General features: G+C 35.7%; 1 protein-coding gene and 1 pseudogene across 4 annotated transcripts in view; both read left to right on the top strand.

Moving 5' to 3' along the window:
- RAPGEF6 (Rap guanine nucleotide exchange factor 6) overlaps nt 1-24,205 on the top strand; it is a 273,773-nt gene that overhangs the window by 25,377 nt on the left and 224,191 nt on the right. For all 4 annotated transcript variants that reach the window (XM_058278054.2, XM_058278041.2, XM_058278050.2 and 1 more), the window contains exons 2-4: nt 13,463-13,533; nt 15,207-15,263; nt 23,262-23,345. In XM_058278054.2, coding sequence (XP_058134037.1) covers nt 13,463-13,533; nt 15,207-15,263; nt 23,262-23,345 — 212 coding nt within the window. The remainder of the gene's footprint in view (nt 1-13,462; nt 13,534-15,206; nt 15,264-23,261; nt 23,346-24,205) is intronic.
- Nucleotides 8,045-10,172, top strand: LOC139439845 (dimethyladenosine transferase pseudogene; annotated as a pseudogene).

Raw genomic sequence — 24,205 nt, 5'->3', positions numbered from 1 at the left:
CCGTCCGGAGAGCTCACCCGGCCATCCGCGTCGACCCTCCCGGAGGCCCGCAGCTGCCCACACTTTGCCACTCAGGGGCCTGCGCCTCGCTGCGCAGTTCTGGGATGTCGTTTTTCTTTTTTTACTGGGAGTCCCAGGGATCAAACCTGGCTCCTCTGTATGGTAAATGGAAGCTCAAATGCTTGAGCCATAGCTGCTTCACATGTATAATTCTTGAAGTATGTTTTTGGATTCAGTTTGCTAGTATTTTGTTGAGACCTTTTGTGTCTATTCATGAGGGATCTTAGTTTCTAATTTACTTTTCTTGTGATACCATTATCTGACTTTGGTATTAGAAAGATATTAGCCTCATACAATGAGTTAGGGAGTATTCTTTCTCTTTAGTTTTTTAGAAGAATATGAGGAAGACTAGAATTAATTCTTCTTGGAATGTTTGGTAAAATTCACCAGTGAAGCCTTCTGGTCCTGGGCTTTACTTTACTGAGAGGTTTTTGATTACTGAGTCCACCTCCTCACTAATTGTTATTCTGTTGAGATCCTTTGTTTCTTTCTGAGTTAGTGTAGATAATTTGTTTCTAGGAATTTGTTTATTTTATCTAGGTTTTCTAATTTGTTGGTATACAGTTCACATTCTCCTATTAAAGTTCCTTTTCTTTCTGTGGGGTTGATAGTAATATTCCCTCTTCATTTCTGATTTTTTTTTTTTTTTTTAGTGTTATTCTGAGTCTTTGAGAGTTTTTTCTCTTCTTTTTTTTTTAATTTTTTTTAATTTTTTTATTTTTTATTGACTTTGTAATAATATTACATTAAAAATATATATGTGAGGTCCCATTCAACCCCATCCCCCCACCCCCCCATTTCTGATTTTAGTATTTGCATCCTCCCTGTTGTTTTTTCCTTTGTCAGTCTAGCTAATGATTTATCGATTTTATTGTTCTTTTCAAAGAACCCTCCTTTGGGTTCACTGATTCTGTCTCTTGTTCTTTAATTCTCTATCTCATTTAGCTCCCCTCTAATTTTTATTTCCTTTCTTCTGCTTGCATTGGGTTTAGTTTGCTCTTCTTTTTTCTAGATCCTTCAGTTGCAAGATTAAATCTCTAATTTGGGATCTTTTTCTTTTTTAATAATGTAGACATTTAGAACTATGAATTTCCCTGTCAGCACTGCTTTTGCTGCATCCTGTAAGTTTTTGAATGTTTTCATTTTCATTTGCCTCAAGATACTTCCTAATTTCCCTTGTGACTTCTTCTTTGACCCATTGCTTATTCAAATACATTATTTAATTTCCACATGTTTGTGAATTTTCCATTTTTCACTCTGTTATTGATATCTAGCTTTGTTCCATTGTGGTTGGAGAAGATGCATTATATGATAGTATTTTTTAATGTTTTGAGATTTGTTTTGTGACTTAACATAATGGTCTATCCTGGAGAATTATCCATGTACACTGGAGAAGAATGTGTAGTCTACTGCTGTTGGGTGAAGGATTCTGTATTTCTGTTAGGTCTTTATAGAATCATTCACGTCTTTTATTTCCTTATTGCTCTTCTGTCTAAATATTCTATGCATTATTGAAAGTGGTGTATTGAAGCCGTCTACTTTTAATATACAACCATCTTTTTCTCCCTTAAAATTTGTCAATGTTTACTTCATATATTTTAGGACTCTGCTGGTAGGTGCATATATGTTTATAAAGGTTTTGACTTCTTGTTGAATTGACCACCTTACCAGTATACAGTCACCTTTTTTTTCCCATGTAACAGTTTTACACTTCAAATCTAGTTTGTCTGATATTGGTATAGTTACCCCTAGGTCTTTTTTGGTCACTTTCAATTTATTTGTGTCTTTGAATTTAAGGTATGTCTCTTGTGTATGCCATATAGTTGGGTCATGATTTTTATTCATTCTACCAACCCTTCCTTTCGACTGCACAGTTTAGGCCATTTACATTTAAAGTAACTACTGCTAATGCAGAGCTTTGCTTATGCCATTTTTGTGTTTGGTCTTCACAAGCCTTATACCTTTTTGGTTCCTCAGTTTTTCCATAATGCCTACTTTATTTACTTGGTATTTTATAATGTGCAATTTTGAGTCTTTCTGTATTATGTATTTCATATATATTTTTTAATGGTTATCATGGGACTTAAAATCAGCATTTTAAATCTATACAATTATGTTTGATTTGGTAGCAGTTTAACTTTAATAGCATGCATATCCACTGTTCCTATACCCTTCCATTCCCCACCTTTTTGTTGTACTTTATCATTGCTTTTTTATGCATTTGCATTTTAATATCTGTAAGAAGTGAAAAATGCACTTCTTCATGAAACAATGCAGTTGTGTTGGCTTTTATAATTACCCATATGGATATCTTTACTGGAGGTGTTTGTTTCTTTGCTGTGCTTTGATCCACTGTCTAGTTTTCTTCCCTTTCACTCTGAATCATTGCTTGTAGGGCAAGCCTAATGGTGATAAACTCTGTCAAGTTTTGTTTATCTGGGAATGTCTTCTTCTGGAATGCATGTAATGCATTATTGTTATGCTTAATAGTGTCCCACTGGTCTCTTAGGCTCTTTTTACATTTTTTCATCTGTCTTTCTGCTCCTCAGCCTGAACCATTTCATTTGTCTCGTCTTCCAGTTCACTGGTGCTTTCTTCTCCCAGTTCTAATCAGTTATTGAAACTCTCTAGGAAATTTTTCGTTTCAATTTTTGTGGTCTTCAACTCCCGTATTTCCATTTGGTTTCTTTTTAAAAATTCTCTCTCTTCATTGAGATTCTTAGTGTTGTTCATGCACAGTTTTCTTGATATCCTTTAGGTCTTTTTCTGTGTTTTTTTCTTTTACCTCCTTGACCATATTGGAAAAAAAAAAAAAAAATATATATATATATATATATATATATATATATGTATGGTTTTTTTTTTCTTAAGTCTTTTCTGGTATATTCAAAGTCTTGTCTTCTTCCTTAATGTTTTCTGAATTTTTATCTTTTTCTTTAAGAGAGGCCATCATTTTCTGTTTCTTTATCTTGTAATCTTTTGTGGCACACATACATTTTAATATTTTCATGTGTTCATAACTCTGACATTTATTGCCTGAGTTATCCCTTGAATTTGTATCCAGCTCATGATTAGACAGATTTCCTTGAATGCCAAGAGCCAAAAAGAAAAAAGAAAAAAACTTCTTTCACAGCCTTTGCAAATATGATCTTTGTTGGCCTTTGCTCTCTTCAAGAGTTTAGCCTTCTATCAAGAAGATCATCCTGAGATGAACGGTGAAGTGTCAGGTCCTCTCTGTCTTCTTTTAGCTTGTAGCTTGTCCTTGGCTTGCATTTGTGACCTTTGGAATTCTGCTGATTACAGCAATTGGAATGCCCCACCATTTCCTTTGAAATGTACTTTCACCCTCTTTAGGGATTCCTATTGTAGGTTTTAAAGAGATTATCCCTTGCCCAAGGCTGCTTTGACTTAATTTTTTCGCATACTGGTTTAGCTGTCTGTAAACTGCTTCTGCCTACAGGCAATTTCTGGGAGGGTAAGCTAGAGAGTAGTTTCCTAGTTCATTCTTTCAATCTGCCACCTTATATGCTGGCATGGATATACAGGCACCTTAGTACATACATAGGCTTTTTTTTTTTTTTAAGATTTATTTATTTTATTTACTTCTCTCCCTTTCCCCCACCTCAGTTTTCTATTCTCTCTGTCCATTTGCTGCGTGTTCTTCTTTTTGTTTGCTTCTGTTGTTGTCAGCAGCACCAGGAATCTGTGTTTCTTTTTGTTGCATCATCTTGTTGTGTCATTGCTCCGTGTGCAGCGTCCTTCCTGGGCAGGCTGAAATTTCCTTCGTGCTTGGCAGCTCTCCTTTTGGGGCATACTCTTTGCATGTGGGGCTCCCCTATGCGGGGGGCACCCCTGTGTGGCAGGGCACTCCTTGCACGTATCAGCACTGTGTGTGGGCCAGCTCCACACGGGTCAAGGAGGCCTGGGGTTTAAACTGCAGACCTCCCATGTGGTCGACGGATGCCCTAACCATTAGGCCAAGTCTGCTTCCCCATGGGCATTATTTTGCTTCCTTCAGACAGGTTCAGGGACAAACAGTGGAATGCAGGTTGGCTTAATGCCATGCCATGAGGGCTGGGGTAGGGATTAGTAAATGTGTTAGCCAGTCAAAGGGGTGCTGGTGCAAAATACGAGAAATCTATTGGTTATTATAAAAGGGTATTAATTTGAGGTAGAAGCTTACAGTTACCAGGTCATAAAGTGTAAGTTACTTCCCTTACCAAAGTATGTTGCCATATGTTGGAGCAAGATGGCTGCCAGTCTCTGTAAGGGTTTAGCCTCCCTCTTCTTCCTAAGGCTCCATGGTCTGAGATTCTTTCAGTGTTAGCTGTAGGCTGGGATAAGTCTTTTCTCTTCCCCAGCGCTTGTTTCTCTCTGGGCTCTGCTGCTCTGGTCTCTTCACAAGGTCAGCTGTAAACCATCAGGCTCTCATTTCCCGGGGCCTCTGCCATGTCTGTGGAGTTGTCTCTATTCCTCTGTCTTCTTCTCCTGTGTGTTTACTTCCCCGACTTCCAGAATCCAAAGCTCCAACTAATACCACTTCCTTGTTGTTTTCTCTGTGGCTTCCTGCCCAGCAAGGGGGTGGTGACCCAACATTCTACTGGCATGGCCCAATCAAAGCCTTAATCTTTATTTAATCAAGTAAAAGTGAAATCTGTGAATTTAATACAATCAAAAGGTATCACTAACCCAGAGGAACAGACCAGTTTACAACATAATCAGTCATTTCTTTTTGGAATTCATCAGTAGTATGAAACTGCCTTAGTTAAGGGTACTGGGAGCTTCTCCTAATTTTTTAGAGCTGTATTTTCTTGATGCGGACTTGCGCATCTCCTGCCGCCCTTTAACTGTTTTTCAAAGTTAAAGAAAATGGCTCTGCCAGTTTCTGCTACTTGTTCTAAGATTCTTTGGGGAAACACCACCCTAGAGTATGTTAAGCTTCCATCTTGGTCATCTGTAAGTCAAAAGTAAGTTTTGGGTTTTCTTGTTTGTTTATATATAAAAATATTATATATATATAAATATGTTAGAGAAGAGAACTTAAAAAACAGTCACGCAAAATGTACAGCATTCCCATTGAACACCCCTCCACCAACACATTACTTAGTGGAACATGTGTTGCAGATTATGAGATAACTGATACCAGTCTTTCAGACTTAAAGTTTAAAGTGTTTTTATATTTTTATTTTTATTTTTTAAGATTTATTTTATTTATTTCTCTCCCCTTCCCGCCCCCACCCCAGTTGTCTGTTCTCTGTGTCCATTTGTTGCGTGTTCTTGTTTTTGTCTGCTTCTGTTTTCAGCGGCACGGGAATCTGTGTTTCTTTTTGTTGCATCATCTTGTGTGTCAGCTCTCTGTGTGTGTGGCACCATTCCTGGGCAGGCTGCACTTTCTTTCACGCTGGGCGGCTCTCCTTACAGGGCGCACTCCTTGCGCGGGGGGCTCCCCTACGCGGGGGACACCCCTGCATAGCACGGCACTCCTTGCGCACATCAGCACTGAGCATGGGCCAGCTCCACATGGGTGAAGGAGGCCCGGGGTTTGATCCACGGACCTCCCATGTGGTGGACGGACGCCCTAACCACTGGGCCAAGTCTGCTTTCCCGACCTAAACATATTGAGCAGACTTACAGAGATAGAGTCTGAATGATAAGTTGCCAGGAGACAGAAAGGGAGTAGAGAATGAGCTGATACTCAATCTGGACGGAACCTGTGATGAGGTGGAAGGGGGTATTTTGCTGGTTGATGGGGATGGTGGTGGTGCATGGATGTGAGTGGGGTTGACAGTGTTGGAGTGTAAGATTGAGCAGTGTTAGAGGGGTGGGTTGGACTATCTATGGAACTGGGGGCTGGGCTGGAGGAACGAACAAGTGAACTTTGGGGAAGTGGAGACTTCTGAAAATAAATTGTGGAATGGTCTTTTGGCAAATATGGCAGAGGAGGGTCACAGGTGCAGGGTAATGGTGGGGGGGAGATATGTGGAAAAGGGTGCATCTGGGGCATGCTTCAATGGAATATGAATGTGTTCATCTTGTGTTATCTCAGTGAGTGGAGACCCATACAATAAATAAAATATTAAACTCCTATCCTCAGGAGTCCTCTGTGTTCTTAAATAGTGGGCCAAAAATCCCTTGAGTACATAAACAGTGCCTTATAAAAGAAAAACAGACCAATATGTCAGGTCCTCAATGTTAATGCTTGTAACTATGAACATTATTCTTGTAAAAATTGAAGCTTAGCCTAATAATACCTTGCATTAGAGTTACCTCCTGCAGACTTCCTTGTTACTCAAATGTGGCCTCTCTGTAAGCCAAACTCAGTAAATAAACATGCTACCTTCCCCCCAGTATAGGATCTGACTTCTGGGGATAAGCCTCCCTGGCACTGAGGGATTAATACTAAGAACCAACCAGTGATGCATTTGGAAAAAGACCTTGACCAAAGTGGGAAACATTAAATACAAAAAGACTTTTTATGGTTAAGCAATTTCAGAATGAGTCGAGAGGTCATTCCTTAGGTTATACTCAGGCAGATTCTTTAACTGCCACTGTGAAAAATGCTTCAACTATGGGTGCTCATGAGGGCTCCAGAGCCATTTGGACAATATAGATAAGGCACACAAACCCTTGAAATCAGCACCCTGTTGGTGGGCCTTACCTTGAAATATATGACTAAGTATTTCCCCAATGTAAGAGTTAGACTCATTTATAATTTTCCTGCACATGAATCTTCTACCCATTTTATTTGAGCCTCTATTTAGCACTCTACCTGTTTAATATATGTCTCAACGACTTAAATCTTCAGTCTATTCATATGCCAGTTGAGCCCTCAATCTCAGAAGAGTTGCAGCCAACACCTACTCTCCATTCATCAGACTTCAAAACATCTAACAAAATGATGATGATGGGCAACCCCCATCCAAAAAAAGCAGTTAATACAACTGCAAGCAAAATAGTTCTCTCCATCTACCCCATAAAATATAAGCCCCCTCTCAGTCTGAGGTAGAGCAGGCATCTCCATCCCAAAATCCTCAAGGTGGAGGAATGAACAAGCATAAGAGGGGAATGCAACCATTGACAAAGTAAACTTATTAATATTGTAGTAATGGACGAACATGTAACATTTATAAAGATAGTAGTAGTTACCAGAGGTTCTGAGGGGAGGGAGAGGTAATAATAGGTGGAACATAGGGCCTTTTTAGGGCATTACAATTAAGTGTAATCCACAATGTAAACTGTAGACCTTGGTTAGTAGCAGTGCTTCAATATTTATTCAATTATAACAAATGTACTGTACAATTGTAAAATGTTACTAATTGGAGAAGATGTGGGAGGGGGAGGCAGTGGGGTATATGGGAATCCCTTATACTTTAGATATAACTTTTTTGTAATCTTAAACCTCTTTAAAAATAAAGTTTGCTATGTATTTTTTTTTTTTTTTTAATGTGCCCAGTAATTTCCAAATTGTTACATAGGAACAAAATGATTCCTGGTTAAATACTATTGCTCTAATCCTTTCAGGTGGTCCTTTCCCTCTGACCTTGGATATTTTCTTCACATGCATGTGAGGATCAATACTAACTGAAGACTCGAGGTGGAGCCTCTTTAAGTTGCCAGATCATGCTCTCTCTCTGTATATCTCTCTTCTCCTGCCCTGCAAACTCTTGTGCCTTCACTCTCTGATTTCTAGTTCCATATCCTTAACTCAGGATATCACCAGGCAGTAAGGTAGGGTAATCATATGTATTACCTCCTTTGTTTCTCTTCTCTCAGGGATCACTGTCCTTTGTTTCCTGATGTCCAGTGTTGAAAAATATGGCTTAATATATTTGTTTTCATTTTATTTGTTTCAGTTAGGAGGGTAAGTTCAGTACCTCTTATTCCTTCTTTACCTAAAATCAAAATCCTGGGGAGGAGCGGTAGCGGCCAAGCAGCCCGGTTTTGTGAAGGCTCTCAGCTCGCTGCGTCCTGCAGCACCGCCAAGATGCCCAAGAGGAGGTCGGTGAGGCTATCTGCCAAACCCGCTCCTGTCAAAGTGGAAGTGAAGCCAAAAAAGGCAGCGGGAAAGGATAAACCTTCAGGCAAAAAAGTGCAACCAAAAGGAAAAAGGGGAGCAAAGGGAAAACAAGCTGAAGTGGCTAACCAAGAAACTAAAGATTTACCTGCAGAAAATGGAGAAACTAAAAATGAGGAGAGTCCAGCCTCTGATGATGCAGGAGAGAAAGAAGCCAAGCCTGGTTAATACCATATATCATGTCTTATCGGTGGTCCCTGTTTCTCCCTTCTTGTACAATCCAGAGGAATATTTTTATCAGCTATTTTGTAAATGCAAGTTTTTTAGTAGATCTAGAAGAAACATTTTTAAGAAGGTGATTGGAATCCCACCTCATCCCATTTTTTTAAGTGTAAATGCTTTTTTTTAAGCGGGGAAATCATTTGCTGGTTGTTTATTTTTTGGTACAACCAGAAAATAGTGGGATATTGAATTATGGGAGGCTTTGACTGCCTTGGGTGTCAACATTCCACTGGGGGTGGCAGTTTTTATACCCTTTAACACAACACATACTAAATGGTGATTTAGAATCAAAGTTATGCATTTAATACATGTTGAACATTTTAAATTACTTCTATTCCCATGTTTTTTAGTAGACATGTTTCTTAAAACCGTTCCCTGATCTTGGCTCTCCCTCTCAGAACTCTGTAACATCCTTGGTCTTGGTCGTCCAGTTTTTCTAATAACTTTGTTAATGTGCTGTAACAGATTGGAAATGTGAGTATGTAGTATGTATGGTATTGTGAATTTGTAGGACTTAAAGATCTAACAGTTTATCAACGTTTGAAAATATTGGTACTTGATATCCTCTTAAGGAAAACTTGCCTCCACATTTTAAGCTGGAAAGTCACTGGAATAACATTAGGAAAACAACTACATGGCTTTTTAGGGTTTTGGTATGTACATTAAGAATTGTGTACAAATTGTTCATAATGTCTGTGCTGTTCTTCAAAACAACCAATAAAAATCTCAATTATGAAAGAAAAAAAAATCGAAATCCTGGGGAGACGGGCTCTTGCCCCTCCCAAATGTGCCTGAGAGTGGTGAAGAAGGTGCCAGGCAAGTCCACGTGGTACAGCGATTAGGGTAGTGGACCCTCAGACTTCCCTGGCCTGTGGGACCACCCTCCATGAAGAGATGCCGAAGTTCAAGTCGGGACAAGTGAACGGTGCTGCATGCAGCAGGAGCTAACATAGGAATTGGGCAACACATTTTGAAAAATCCTCTCATTGTTAACAACATTATCAATAAGGCTGCCTTAAGACCAACTGATGTGGTCCTGGAACCCTGGAACTGGCAACATGACTGTAAAGTTGTTAGAAAAGGCAAAAAAGGTAGTTACCAGTGAACTTGATCCAAAGCTAGTAGCTGAACTTCACAAAAGAGTTTAGGGCATGCCTCTGGCCAGCAAACTTGAAGTAATGGTGGGTGATAATGTTGAAATCAGATTTGCCGTTTTTTGATGCTTGTGTGGCAAATTTGCCTTATCAGATTTCTTCTCCTTTTGTCTTCAAGCTGTGGTTGCACCTACCTTTTTTTCAGATGCATTCTGCCTATGTTTCAAAGAGCATTTCCTCTCCGACTGATTGTAAAACCTGGAGATAAGTTATACTGCAGACTTTCTTAATACACAGCTGTTAATACACAACTTAATACACAGTTGTTAACACATGTGGATTATCTAATGAAAGTTGAAAAGAATAGCTTCAAACCACTACCAAAGGTGGAATCCATTGTTGTAAGGATAGAACCTAAGAATCCACCACCACCTATCAATTTTCAGGAATGGAATGGCCTAGTAAGGATCACTTCTGTTAGGAAAAACAAGACACTATCTGCTGCATTTAAATCAAGTGCAGTGCAACAGTTGCTGGAAAAAAACTACAGAATTCACTGTTCAGTCCATAACATTATACTACCAGAAGATTTCAGCCCAGCAGATAAAATATAGCATATCCTAACCACAGGTTTTAGTGACAAACAGGCCCATTCCATGGACATAGATGACTTCATCAGATTGCTACATGGATTCAATACTGAAGGTATCCATTTTTCCTAGGAAAACAATGTTTTAAGGTCAGGAAAAGAAACTGGAATTATTTATTTTTATTAATTTGAGAAGATGGACTGTTTTGTACCACTGAGACAATATTTGCTTAACTATTCTTTAATACTATTACTGTCACCATTTATTATTCTGAATTTTTTTTCTTTTTTTTTTTTTTATTGACTTTGTAATATTCTGAATTTTTAAGGTAGTAAGTCAGTTCTAGGTATAAGGGCTTTTTTGTTTTGTTTTTAATATATAACACAGGGCAGGATCCAATCCATACGTAATAACCTTCAAGTTCAGGAGCTACAGACATGCACAACTTTACACTCCAAACTTATAACAATTCTATGAAGATGTTACTCTCTTATATATTACTGTGATGATCTTTTTAGGCCTTCAGCTATGTCTCTTAAGTAGTGAAAAAGTTAAAATATGCTCAGTCATGTCTTCCCCATACCATTTCTTATTCATATGTACAATAAAACAATTGCTTCTTAAAAAAAAGAAATAAAATAAAAATTCCAACCATTTGCTTTTTGCTTTGGAAGGAATGTCCTGACCACCATACTTCCTAAAAATTTCATTTAAATGGGATGTCTTTGGATCTTTATATGGGTTATCTCTTCTACCTTCTGGGGCATGTGTGTGTTATCTGTGACTCTAGCATACCAGCTACCTCTTGCTTATTCTTTTTGCTCATTCTGGTCAAAAAGCTAGAAGCCATCTATGTGATGTATCAGGAGGTCTACTTTATACTATATTATGACAGAGAGTGGGAGAGTTAGAATAGTCCTAAGGCAAAACTGTTAAGTTGATATTGTCCCAGGTGAATGCAAACTATTTCTGATGATTCTAATTGGAATGGAAAAGAATCCATTTGCCAAACTAGTACTTGCCGCTTAATTAATCTGCTCTGGCAACAGTGTTACAATAGGGACTGCAGGTGTGATCTGAGCTGGAATTTGGTTGTGGTAGTCTCTGGTCTATTTTAGAGTCCACCTGTTTTCTGCAGGGCCCTCATAAATTAAATAGAACTATGATAGAGACCATCACCCCTGCATCCTTTATGTATTTACTAGTGGCACCAGTCGTCATTGTTCTGGAACATAGAGCAGTTTCAGAGCTTTCCACTTGACTTTTCCCAGTATGACAGTTCTTACCCCATAGGCCTTTACCTGTTTTCTAACAGCCACTTATGCAAATTCCAATTATATACTCAGGAAGTAGGGAAGGACCACTAGGAGGGTCTGCTGGCCCAGTGGGCACACAATGGGCAGGACTTTTGCCAGGACTGTATGTATTATTTCCATTCAGCAGGTTTTTGTTGGTTTTAAAATATAGATTTTTACTGAAGTATACCATTCATACATGAACATACATAAACAATAAGTATATAGTAAAAGTTGTAAACTTACAAAATAAACATGCATAGCATACTGGGCTCCCAAACACCACCCCTCCACCAACACCTTGCATTGTTGTGATACATTTGTTACAAACTATGCAAGAACATCATCAAAATATGATTTCCATTGGTGTAAAATACATTTAGCAGATTTTGATTGGGTGGTGGTTTCTTCTGCCACACAGAATCTTTCCTGGGATCATTCTCTTGATTCAATTTACCTTGTTCATCTAAGAAAAGTTTACTTCTTGTCCTTGGTGCTATTCCATGTAGAGTTTCTTATTCCATGGGGCTAGTTTGGGCTTCCTAACAACATTGATGTTGTCAGGATACTTGGATTTCAGAAGCGACAGTTCCTTCTGTCAAATTCTTTTGGTCAGAACAAATCACAGGACTAACCCAGATCCAAGGGGAGAGCACCTACGCTCCAATTCTTGATGGGGGTGTAGCAGGGACCCGTTGTAAAAAAGCAGAGAAGACTAGAGCTATCATTGTGGCCATCTTTGGAAATCCCTCCCTACTTTCTTTATAGAATTTTCTGTCTTCCAAAATTTTGTAGACCTTTCTTGTTTGCTGTGTTTTCTATTCATCCTTTTTTTTTTATACTTAAAAATCTTTTCTGCTCTAATTATGTAAGGAGTTAGCAGAGATATAAGTATGGTTTTTTAATTCATCATGTTAACTGACAGCCTTGATCTTTGGAATCAAGTTTTATTCCTGTGTTTCTTAGTGGCTCCATATGTCTTATGACCAACTGGAAAGCAAATTATATTATATTTTATTTTATTTTATTTTTCTTCTCTACTGTCATCTGGTAGTTCTCTTGGTTAGTTGCATGTCAAGAGGGGAAGTTAGGTAGTCAGAGTGGTCTACCCTGGGTGTAAGCAATAAGGAAGTGCCTTTTTATGTAGATATTCAAGACTGCCTGCTCTTCATTATTACCATGCACCAACAGTTTTAAATACCGACAGTGATAAATTCTGCTTTCTGTCAGGGTGGATTGCTCCCACATTCTCCTTCTGCTATGCTCCTACTCATAGCTGGTATAATTATAGATGGTATAATTATATTATACCATCCTGAGTTATTGTATATATAGCTAATTATCTGAGTAAGGGCCAGACCTACCTCATTCAAACGATGAACAATAGGATCCTTTCATCAAAGGTCTTTTTCATTCACTCATAGTTCATATCAGTTTGAGTATCTTTATAGAATAATATTTTGAGAATATTGGCAAACCGTGTCATCCCAAGAGGAGCTCAATAAGGATATTTAAAAATATGAAACATGCAACTGTGACTGTTTAATCTGGATAACAAACAAAATGAGACTGAAAACACGATTCGATCATTGTTTTCAAATATTTGGGGGCTACGGAAGAGGAAATGGTTGGATTTGTTTAGAAATAAAATAGACTTCTTTGTGAAATAATGAGATTTTGGTTTCTGACACTGAGTAGAGGCCATCAGCCATGTTGAAGAGGGCCTCCTGTTTGATTTGAGGGAGTTCTTCTCTACCTCTTTTTTTTTTTTTAAGCTGTTCATAAGACCTTTGTTGTAAAATTGTAAAGTGAAATAGAAAAGAGATTGAAATAAATTGTAAATTTTAAGAGAGAGTGGAAGGCCAGGTTAGATTTAATATAATTAGGAGACTAGTTTAAAGAAAAAAGAAAGAGAAAGCCAGATGGTGGCATGAATGGAGAACACTGCTCACGTGACTCTCTTCTCTACTTCTTGATCTCTGGTAATTCACAGGTTTTATGACTCTTCACTATATTCACAGCTCTGTCATAAAAGGTTGTTTGTATGAAATCAGAATTGTGGAATGTAATTACTTTGAAATGTATATTTGAAAAATAATCTGAAAGCTTTTCTATTCTATTCCACAGGACTTAAATACTATTTATTCTTACCTTCATGGAATGGAAATATTATCAAATCTCAGGGAACATCAGCTTAGGTAAGTGAAATGCATGTGCTCTGGAGTTACTCATTCAGTCACCAGGTATTTGTTGAGCACCTTTTAGATTATCTATCTTACTGGTTTTGGAGAATATGGTACATAATAGATTAGATCCCTAGTTTCCTGGAGTTTATATTCTGGTGGGGTGATCTCGGGGTTGGGGGAAAACACTTGCAGTATAAATTGTAGGTAATATCCAGTAATGATAAATACTATAACTGAAATAAAGGATGTTGTGAAATAAACTGAGTAGCTACTTAAGTTTGGATGGTCAGCAAAGGCCTCTCAGAGGAGGTAACTTTTGAGCTTATACCTGAATGACAGTCAGGAACCCAACTAAGCAAAGAAATGGGGCTTTCGAGACTGAACATAATAAGAAGAGAGGTAGAAGACTGTTTTAAGATGAATTCAGATCAGTACTTGCAAGGGCCACATCATTTAGGACTTTTGTAAGATACACAAATTTGCATTTCTTTTTTTTTTTTTTAATTAAAAAAATTCTCTTGTATTTTTTATTTTCTTTTGGTTTTTTTTTTTTTGATTCTTTGAATTTGCATTTCTTACCCCAGTTTTTCTCAATCAAGTCTTAACCATCTAATTTTCAGTTTTGTCTTTCATAAAATAGGGATAAAATTAGTATTTTCTTTACACTATTTTAAGGATTAAATGAGATTAAATATCTAAAACAAAGCACATTATTTACCACATAAATGTTCAGTGTGTACTAGCAAGTTTTAGGTACATATGAAACAAAACTCCTGTATTCTCTTGGTAGTTTCTATTGATATTTATTATGTCACATGCTTAAAAGGGTATATTATTGTGTTGTATTCAAGTAGAAGCAGCAGAAACTTTGATTTAGCACAGATACCTGTGGACAAGACTCAAAACTTTTTGAACCTCATTTTGTTATAAAATGGGTTATCTACCCTACTTATCATATCATTGTAGTTATATTTGAAAAAAGACTTTAGAATTGTGTAAAGCACAAAAGAGTTGTAACTTTAATTAAAACATCTTTTCCTTTCATAACCAGCTTATCCATCATATTTTACATTTACTGGCTGTTTTGGTTATGGTCCAGATTGTTAAAAAATATCATTTATTTTCTGTTTTCTTCCATATAACGTAACATATTTTAGATGTTAATATGTATCAAACAAGTATAGAAAGAAGAAAACTAAAAAAAGTAGAACATTTAATGATATTTTAAATATATGAGTTTTTACTGTATTTTTTAATATATTTTTTATTTATCTTTTAAAGATACATAGATCATACAAAAATAAGTATGTTTTAAATACAAACAAATCCATGTATTCAAAAGATTGTTGTGTATATATGTGTGTGTTTACTTACATTTACCAGTAACTGTTCTTTGGGCTGAGGATTCTGTAGTAAACAAGAAAGATGTTTTGTTTATGTTTTCATAATAAAAAAATAAATTTTGAATTGAAAGATTTTATAATATACATAAGAGTTTTTAACTATTGTCACTTAATATTACCTACTTGCTTTTTTGAAATTATTATTGCATTTTATGTATATGTTTCTAAACTTGTAGTTTAGTGAGAATTTAGATCACTTTTTTGAGGCAATTATAACAACTGTTGAAACAAAATTAAGTTAAAATAATCTTCAAACTTTTTTGCTTTTTTAAAATATGTTAGATTAATGTCTGCAAGAGCACGCTATGAAAGATACAGTAGCAATCAAATTCTTTTTTGGTAAGTATTTCCATAATTTGCTTAAATTTATGATGTTTAAATTTTAACTTTTAGTCTTGATATTCATATTTTGGAGCAATTTCTGTAGAACAGTTTGAGATGTATTTAGGAATTGTGAAGTATGACTTAGAGTACAAAACTGCAATAAAATCTGAAGTATGCAATTTGATGAATTGTAATAAACATCTATAGCTGTCTTAACTATTACCCCAATGAAAATGTAGAACATATCAGCTCTCCAGAACACTTCAGTTAACCCTCTTCTAGAAAAGTAATCACATAGTTCTGACTTTGACCACCATAATTTAGTTTCGTCTCTTCTTGAATTTCATATAGATGGAATCTTGTGATCAGGATTTTTTTACTTAGCAAATGTCTGAGATTCTTCCGTGTTGTTGCATTTGTTCTTTTTCACTGCCAAAGGGGTGTTGATGCAAAGTACCAGAACTCTCAGTTGAGCCAAATCCACTTCCCCGAGCTCCATTTATATAGCCCACAAAGCGGGGAGGAACAGGGACTCAAACTCAGTCACCCTAATGACATAGTCAAATAGAAGCCCTAATCTTGATTTAATAGAGTAAAGGTGAGGTGTCTGAATCTAACACAGTCTATTACTTCCAGAGGAACAGACAGTTTACAAACACAATCCAATATCTATTTTTGGAATTCATAATTCCAAACTGCCATAGTTACCGTATCTTTTTCTATATCCTTTAACATTGTTTGTGTGCCTTTTTTCAAATGAAAGAAATCTGACCTCACACAGATAGGAAGTTGAAAGAGATATGCTACTTGACAGTTTTCTTAAAGTCTTGTAACAATGTGGAATTTGAAACTTTTTCAATAAAATTGTTGTTATTCTGTTGTGTTAAAAAAAATTCATGTATCTTGTGCTATGAATGGATCATTTAGCTGTGCATGATTTTGTAACTTCATATGTTTGTCATCTAGAAAATATTGGTGTACTGAAGTGTGTTCTCCAAGTTTTGACACATTTTATTATATATTATCAAAAACTCATATTTGTTAACATCAGTACCATCTCAGAAAAGTTTAGGGAAATATAAAGCTCACAGTAGTAGGCACAGGTTTTCTAAACTTCAAATTTTTAATTGAAAGCTCAAATTTTATTGTTGGAGAGATTTATTATTTATCCCTATGGATATCCATTTGATGCTTCACCACTTATAGAAAAGTCTTTTCACTTTTTCACTGCAATGTCCTTTGTTTTAAATTTAGTGATCACATGTATATATGTGTTTCTTTCTGGTCTCTTTGTTTTGTTCATTGATGTGTTCATCTGTCCTCTTGCTAGACTGCCCTGTCATAATTATTCTAGCTGTGTATCTTGATATTTGGTAGCATATGTTTTGTAAGTAGCTTTGTTCTTTAACCAAAGTATTGCTTTGCCTTTGGATAAAAACTCTAGAATCAACTAGCTATTTTCACAGTCACGTGCACACATGAAAACCTAGGAATTGGCTCTGGGTTTTGGATTAGGATGGTGTTAAATCTATAAATCAGTTTGAAGAGAATTGATGTCTTTACCATATTGAGTTTTTCAGTCTGCATACATATATGTTCTTCCATTGCTCTTCTTTAATTCTTTTTAATAATATTTTAGAAGAATATTTTTCACCTTATAGAAGTCTAGCCTGGCAGTTTTTTCTTTAACACTTTATAGATGTCATTTTATTGTGTTATGGCTTCTGTTTATGTTGAGGAGTCAGGGACCAGTGTTACTGTTACTTCTTTGTATATGATATGGTTTTCTTTCCTTTAACTTTTCTCTTTCTTTTTGTTTTCAGCAGTTATGATTAGTGTTCCTAAGTGTGGCTTTCTTTGTTTTTATTCTGTTTGGAATTTGTAGACCTTCTTAATTCTGTTTTTACTACCTTTCATCAATTTTAGAAAATTCTCAGTATCTCTTCATTTGTTGCTTCTTTCCTATTTTCTCTCCTACTTTTCTGAGGTTCCAGTTACAAAGTTATCCCTTTTCACCTTGTCCTATATCTTCTTTATATTGTTTTCCATTTTTCCATCCTTTTTTCCCCCTCTGTTCTACAGTCTATATTTGCAGTTGATTTCTCTTCCAGTTTGTCTTCTGCTGTGCCTAATCTTGTATTAATTCCATCTTTGAATTCTTATTTTGTTACTGTGTTTTTTCAATTCTAAGTTTCTTTTTCATAGATAGCAGTTCATAGGTGGACTTCTCCATCTTCTTTTTCTGTAAACATGTTAAGTCTAGTAAGGTTTTTTACTTTTGGTTTTAGGTTATTTGGACCCATTTTCAGTAGTCTTAATAATTTTTGTATTAAATATTAGATATTATATGAAAAGTTGTAGAAACTAATTAATATTGTCTTCCTCTAGAGGGAATTTAGATTGTTTTTGTTCGTTTCATTTTGTCAGGTAAGTAGAGGCAGATACCTTGATGCAGTTTAGAATGCTAAGTGAATTGACTTGGTAGCTGTTCATGGGAGTTCTTTCCTGACTCCTTGTATTTTCTCATTCATCAAGATCATCATTTGAGATTTTGGATGAGGGAAAGGTATATAAATGGAGAAGAGGAGAGGGACAATGAATGTGGGCTACAGAAACATGATTACTAAGCAGCTTTAAGAGCCCAGTTGAAGTTGGTGATGGTTGCGTGGTATTTTTTTTAATCAACCATATTCTATAGGGAAGCAGAAACAGAACAGGTGAAAAGTTGAATTTATTCAGTACAATAAATACAACAAAATGAAAGTAATGAGAATTGAGGAAAGATTTGGAAAGAAATCCCTGAACTAACATGGGATTTAAGCTGCTTAAGGAAAGGAGGGGTAGAAAGAAGTTGGTAGATTCATTATGGGTTAAAAAGATTGTGGGAGTGGGAGCAGATGGGACTCAAACAATTGGGCACTTGCCTCCCACATGGGAGGCCCTGGGTTCAGTTTCTCTTACCTCTTAAGGAAGATGAGCTTACACAATGAGCAGTTGCAACAAGCAGACAGATGAGGGAGCCATCTCGGTAGGGGAAAGATTATGGGAGTCTGGATAATAGATTGAAGTAGAAACAAAGGAGATGTGATAAGAGAGTCGGATAGTTGGAATTCAGATCATGAAAGTCTTACAGTTATTCTGATGACAATTTCTGTTAATTACCATGAAAGTGAGTATTTAAAATAAACTAGGGAAAAAAAACAAAAAATCCTAGAGGGCAAGATCATTGAAGAAGAGATTGAGAAAATAAGAGGCTGTCATGTTAGAAGGATCATTTACATAAAGATTGGTGTCATTACATGGCAGAAATAATGTTAGAAGAGTAGGTAAGCCGAGAATTGAATCTTCAGGAAACTGGGCATTGACCCTTGGGGTAAGTAATTGACCAGATCTGAGAAAGATAGTGGTAATCTGATGATATGATATTCTGAGAATTGTTCTGGAGAAGAGGAAAAGTTAATCGAGAATTGATAATGAGACGTAGTGGTAGGAGGAGTAGTGTGTGACAGAAAACATCTACCATTTCAAGAGCACTGCAAAGGAAACCGGGAATTCACGGAGTATTGAGAATACACATTGGAGACTGTAAGGTATTTTTTAGATGTTTGATTGAGTTCCAGAGACTCAGTGGAAGGGTTTTAGGACAGAAGGGTGAGATGGCATTGGTTTGGGAGTAAGATAGGCTAGAAACTAGACTATACAAGACTATGTGCAGATTAGAGACTCAAGGATATAGGATGACCTGAGAGACCTGGGGTTTTTGTGGGGAGTGATGGAGACCAGGGATGGAATGTCTTTGGTTGAGTGGCAGTGTTCCTTTATCTTAAGGGGGATAAGATCTTCTCTAGAAATTACTGTAGCTCTAAGTTTACGTTAATCAACTGTATACTATATCATACTCAGTCCTCCACCCTAGCCCCCAGACACATGCACATCATGATTTCCTGAAGTTTTATCTTATTTTGTTGTAAATGTTCATTAAGCTTTTAGCTAGGAGCAGCATACAAAATACATAATGAAAGAATTTTGAGGAACATTTTTCTTTATCCAAATGTATAATATCTACATTTATTTGTCACTGTGCCGGTTATCATAGACTTAGAAGGCTTAATCAGTATGAATTCGGGGGGGGGGGGGGGGGGGCAGTCAGTATTGAGGATTTTATTGTCCACTGTAGCATTCTAGTGTTAATTCTATCAAGTGAGTGTTAAATAAGGTAAAATTTGGAAAAAATAGATTATTTGGTAAAAGTAATTTAATTATGTAGAAAAGATTGTAAAACAATAGACTAAAGTTGTACTCAATGTTTTTAAGTGGCTTCAGATGAAATTTATTTAAATCAGACCATTAAGGATTCAGACTACAGAGTTACATGAAATTTTAAATCATTTACTAATGTAAATATTTGTGAAGAACTCTTTGTCTATAAAGATAGTATTGTGTTCCCTATGACTAAGGAGTGTCCTTTGCCAGAAAGCTCTCCTAATATCTAGCATCCTTGGTCTTCCCTAGTCCTTCATGAGAAGTGAAATGTTTTTGAGAAAATATTTTCCACTTTGAAGTTAAATATTCCCAAAGTAGACTGTATCACAATGGCATCGATTGCCAAATGTCCCCAGGAGTAACATCCCTACCTTTACCCTTCCTCTTCCCCCCAGCCTAGAGACTTTCGAGTAGCTTATCCCATCTGGGCAGAAAATTAATGATAATAATTTACCCCTAATCCCATTCCTGCTGTGTTGTTAGTTTTTGTATCATTTCTTCCTTGTGCACTCATATTTTCCGTATGTAAGACAAATGTTCTGTTTTGCTGGATACTTAACACACTCTTTTGTATCTATTACTTTATAGTTGTGTTTTTTGATGCTTGTATGATAGTCTGTCATATTGATTATATCTTGTTCACTAAACCATTCCAATAATACTAGATACTTAGTTTCCATTTAATACTAGTTATTAAATTACTGCAATGATTATCTTTCATGCCTTTATATTTTCTTGTATTGAGTTTTTTTACAATTTGTTCTCTATTATTGTACAGGTAATTATAGGAAAATTAAAAAAGAGAGCTGACCAATAAGAAAAAAATTAACTCACCTCAAATCCTATTGGGAAAGAAAAAAGAAAAAGAAATCCTTTTGGACATAGAGATAAGAATGATTTCTTTAGGATAAATTCCTCAGGGTAAAATTATGGAGTTAAAGGATGTACCATCTTTATGGCTTATGCCATATATTGTTAATATTGATTTGTAAAAATGGAATTGGTTGTACTGATTTGCAGTATCACTAAACAATAAAAAGCATGATTTTTAATCACTCACAGCCTCTATAATATGGGCTATTTTTTTTTAGGGTTTTGTTAAACTATTTCACTGTTTTTATTTGTGTTTTCTGTTTTAGTGATGTGAAGATTTATCTTTATTCTATGTACCTGTTGAGTATTGTCTACTTTTATCTTTTGTTCATTATGTTTTGAAATGTCAATGAAATTTTCTCTGTATCAGTACATATTACAGATATTAACATCTACCATATTATGTTAGAATTTCATTTTTTATCATTTTTAATTAATATTAATTTATTCAAGCTTTAACATTTATGGGCTAACATGCTTCAGAATTGAATAAGTTATTTTTATCCAAAATTATAATATACTTTTATATTTTCTGCTTAACTATATCACCATAACTATTTAATTAAACCTTTAAATTAAACAGACATTTATTTCAAGAAACAGTAGAGATTTTGTTATTGCTGCTGTTACTTCGTTTGCTAAAATGGTTTTTACCAAAAGCAGGTTTATATATACATATTTGGGTCCATTTCGGTGCTCTTCATTTTTCTGCCAATAATCTGTCTTTATTTCTGTCTTCTGTTTTGTTTTTTGTTAGTTTTTTCAATTTTCAAGTACTTTAATCATGTAAATATTGGTGCTTTAAGCTAGTAAGTAAGACTAGACAATAAATGATATTATTCTCCTTACAAAATGTTTATATGTTCACTTGTGTTCTGTTTGCATTTTGGAATGTTTACGTCTAGTTCTAGTTGGTTATTGATAAAATTAAATTTATAGAAAGCATTCAGTGGCTGCAAAGATTATTTTAAAATATGTTACATTATTATTAATAGGAACTTTACATCTTTCAGTAAGGTTTCATTTTCTTTGTGCACCACACATTTTTTTACTGGTGTAATCTCAAGTATAGTTTTACTATCTTATGTTTTGTTTACTCCTGTGACAGTGACCTCTTTTATTATATATATTCAAGTGATATATAGGAGTGGTATTGACATTCATGTATTTCATTACCTACTCCTTGCATCTATCATTATTTCTAAAAATATCTACTTGATTTATGTAGATTTTGATAACTATAAGTATTCATTTGTTGATTCACTCATTTATCAGAGGCAGGCCATGTTAAAAATTTTTGGTCTTCATCTTAGAAGCAGTATTAATTCTCTGAAGGAGTAAGATCTGCTAAAACTGCATATGCTTCCCTTCTCTGGGCTAGATTATTTTTATTTATTTATTTATTTTCCTAGAATCTTAGATTCTTTTATTTTTTTTATTTCTCTCCCCTTCCCCCCCACCCCAGTTGTCAGTTCTCTGTGTCCATTTTGCTGCATGCTCTTCTCTTGTCCACTTCTGTTGTTGTCAGCGGCATAGGAATTTGTGTTTCTTTTTGTTGCATCATCTTGTGTCAGCTCTCTGCGTGCGGTACCATTCCTGGGCAGGCTGCACTTTCTTTTGTGCTGGGCGGCTCTCCTTACGGGGAGCACTCCTTGTGTGTGGGGCTCCCCTACGCGAGGGACACCCCTGCGTGGCACAGCACTCTTTGCACGCATCAGCACTGCACATGGGCCAACTCCACACGGGTCAAGGAGGCCCGGGGTTTGAACCGCGGACCTCCCATGTGGTAGACGGATGTGCTAACCACTGGACCAAGTCCGCTTCCCTAGATTATTTTTAGATTCATATGTTTGCAAAAAATATAAAGATAGCATGGTCCCATGTTAAAGGATCTCTCTTTCCTTTTGTTTACGTAACCGATTTATTATCAGTAATTAGAGGCTGGAATTCTTTGCAAGATCTAAACTGTTTCTGATTCCTGAGCGAGTATGGTTTTCTTGGTGGTGGGGTGAATTTAAGGATTTTTCTTTCATTTACAGTAGAATCTAAGGACAGCTTCGTGATTGCTTAAACAAAGTGACATAAAAATTGTAGGCCAGTGGTAGCATCTAGTCCTAACTTTTTTCTATCTTACTTTTGGGCAAATATATCCTTTATTGATTGTATTCCTTATTGATTTTATTTGAAAGAAGAACATTAAGTAGGGAATTTGCAGCCATTTGCATCTTTCTTCAGTGAATTTGGAAGGGATAAAATTATCTGAGAGAAACGGATTAGATTATCAACTACTATTAAGATACTGGATTTCTATTTGAGATTAAACTGAACTAAAGTATGCTGGTAGATTTGTCATCCTAAATGTTCTTTTATTTATCCCTCAAAAACATAAAATGAAAGAATGGGTAGGCATTTTTATGTCTGTCAGCATAAAACTAAAAAGAAATAAGAGGTCATATTATGATCCAAGTTACAGGTGAAATGATACAGCATTGGTAAACTTGTTGAATCCTGAATATTCTTCAATACTGTCTTTACATAATACATAAACAAAAGTTGCCAGAAATAGAATTTTCTAATGTGCAGATAGAATACAACTTTTAGTGAATTTTCACCAGATGTGGTAGATCCAGTACACCAAAATGAAGAATGTGACGTTAATGATAGAATCAGTAAGATAGAACTAATAAAAATATTGCTTCTGAAGTTTATATCTTAAGATAATGGTTATGCTTTTTCTGCATGTAAACATCTGTATAAAAATCTTAGGTAACAGGTAAAATTTTCAAGTAGTGTTACATAATTTTAAAATGATCAGACTATTTTAAGTCTATTAAACATGTGAATGTGTATTTACTCATTACTTATTTATTTAAACAGTTCAGAAACTATTGCCAGATGTTGGTATATTCTGCTTTCTGGATCTGTGCTTATGAAAGACTCCATGGTCTTGCCTCCCTGCAGGTATGTTTTTGTTTGCTGTATAGTTCGTATAACTGACCAAATGAGCATTAAAGCTATTTATCTCTTACATTGAACTATGTTATATAGCTTTTTTTTCCCTTCCCAGTAGGTGATACATTATATAAATGTCATTGCTTCTTTTTTTTTCTTTTTTCTTTGTCATTGCTTCCTGGTATCTTGGGAAATACTTGGCAGGACGCAACTAAGATTTCATATTTCTGAAGGTATAATCTTCACATTTATATCATGATAAACATAAATCTATTTTATTCTTATTTTTTTGTGAGATTCTATCTGATATATCTGATGGTATTTGGATGCATTGCTATTATTGATCATCAAAATTATTAGAATTATTAGGTACAAGAAGAAAAGTGTGTTTGAAAGGTGGGCAGACATGGTATTGGAGGATGTGGTCTACTAACAATTTCTAAGATTCTTGAACCTCAAATAGTGCTTTGCTGACATAAACTGTAGTTTTTTTCAGTGACTTTTTCTATAATGTTGAGATTTCTAATCTTTTCAAGTACAATTTCTAATTGCAGTGAACTTACTTTAGTGGAATAACTATTAAATTTAAGTGTCAGAGTACAGTCTACTCCATAGATGGTATATACATATCAGTTTAATGCCATTTTTTTTAAGGAGGTACTAAGAATTGAACCCAGGACCTTGTACATACAAAGGAGGCTGTCAGCCAGTGAGCTCCACCTATTCCCCTAATACCATCTTTTTAAAGTCATGTCTTGAGTCCCCAGACTTCACATCATTGGCATTTGGTTAAATGAAATCTGTTGTTCTTGACAAATAGAGTAGTTCTTCCTTATTAAGACCTTTTTTTAAAAAAAAAAGTATTGATA

This window comes from Dasypus novemcinctus, chromosome 2 (assembly GCF_030445035.2).
Source record: "Dasypus novemcinctus isolate mDasNov1 chromosome 2, mDasNov1.1.hap2, whole genome shotgun sequence".
Classification (NCBI taxonomy): Eukaryota; Metazoa; Chordata; class Mammalia; order Cingulata; family Dasypodidae; genus Dasypus; species Dasypus novemcinctus.
The sequence above is the reverse complement of the archived record's forward strand: the minus strand, read 5'-3'. Positions and strand labels throughout refer to the sequence as shown.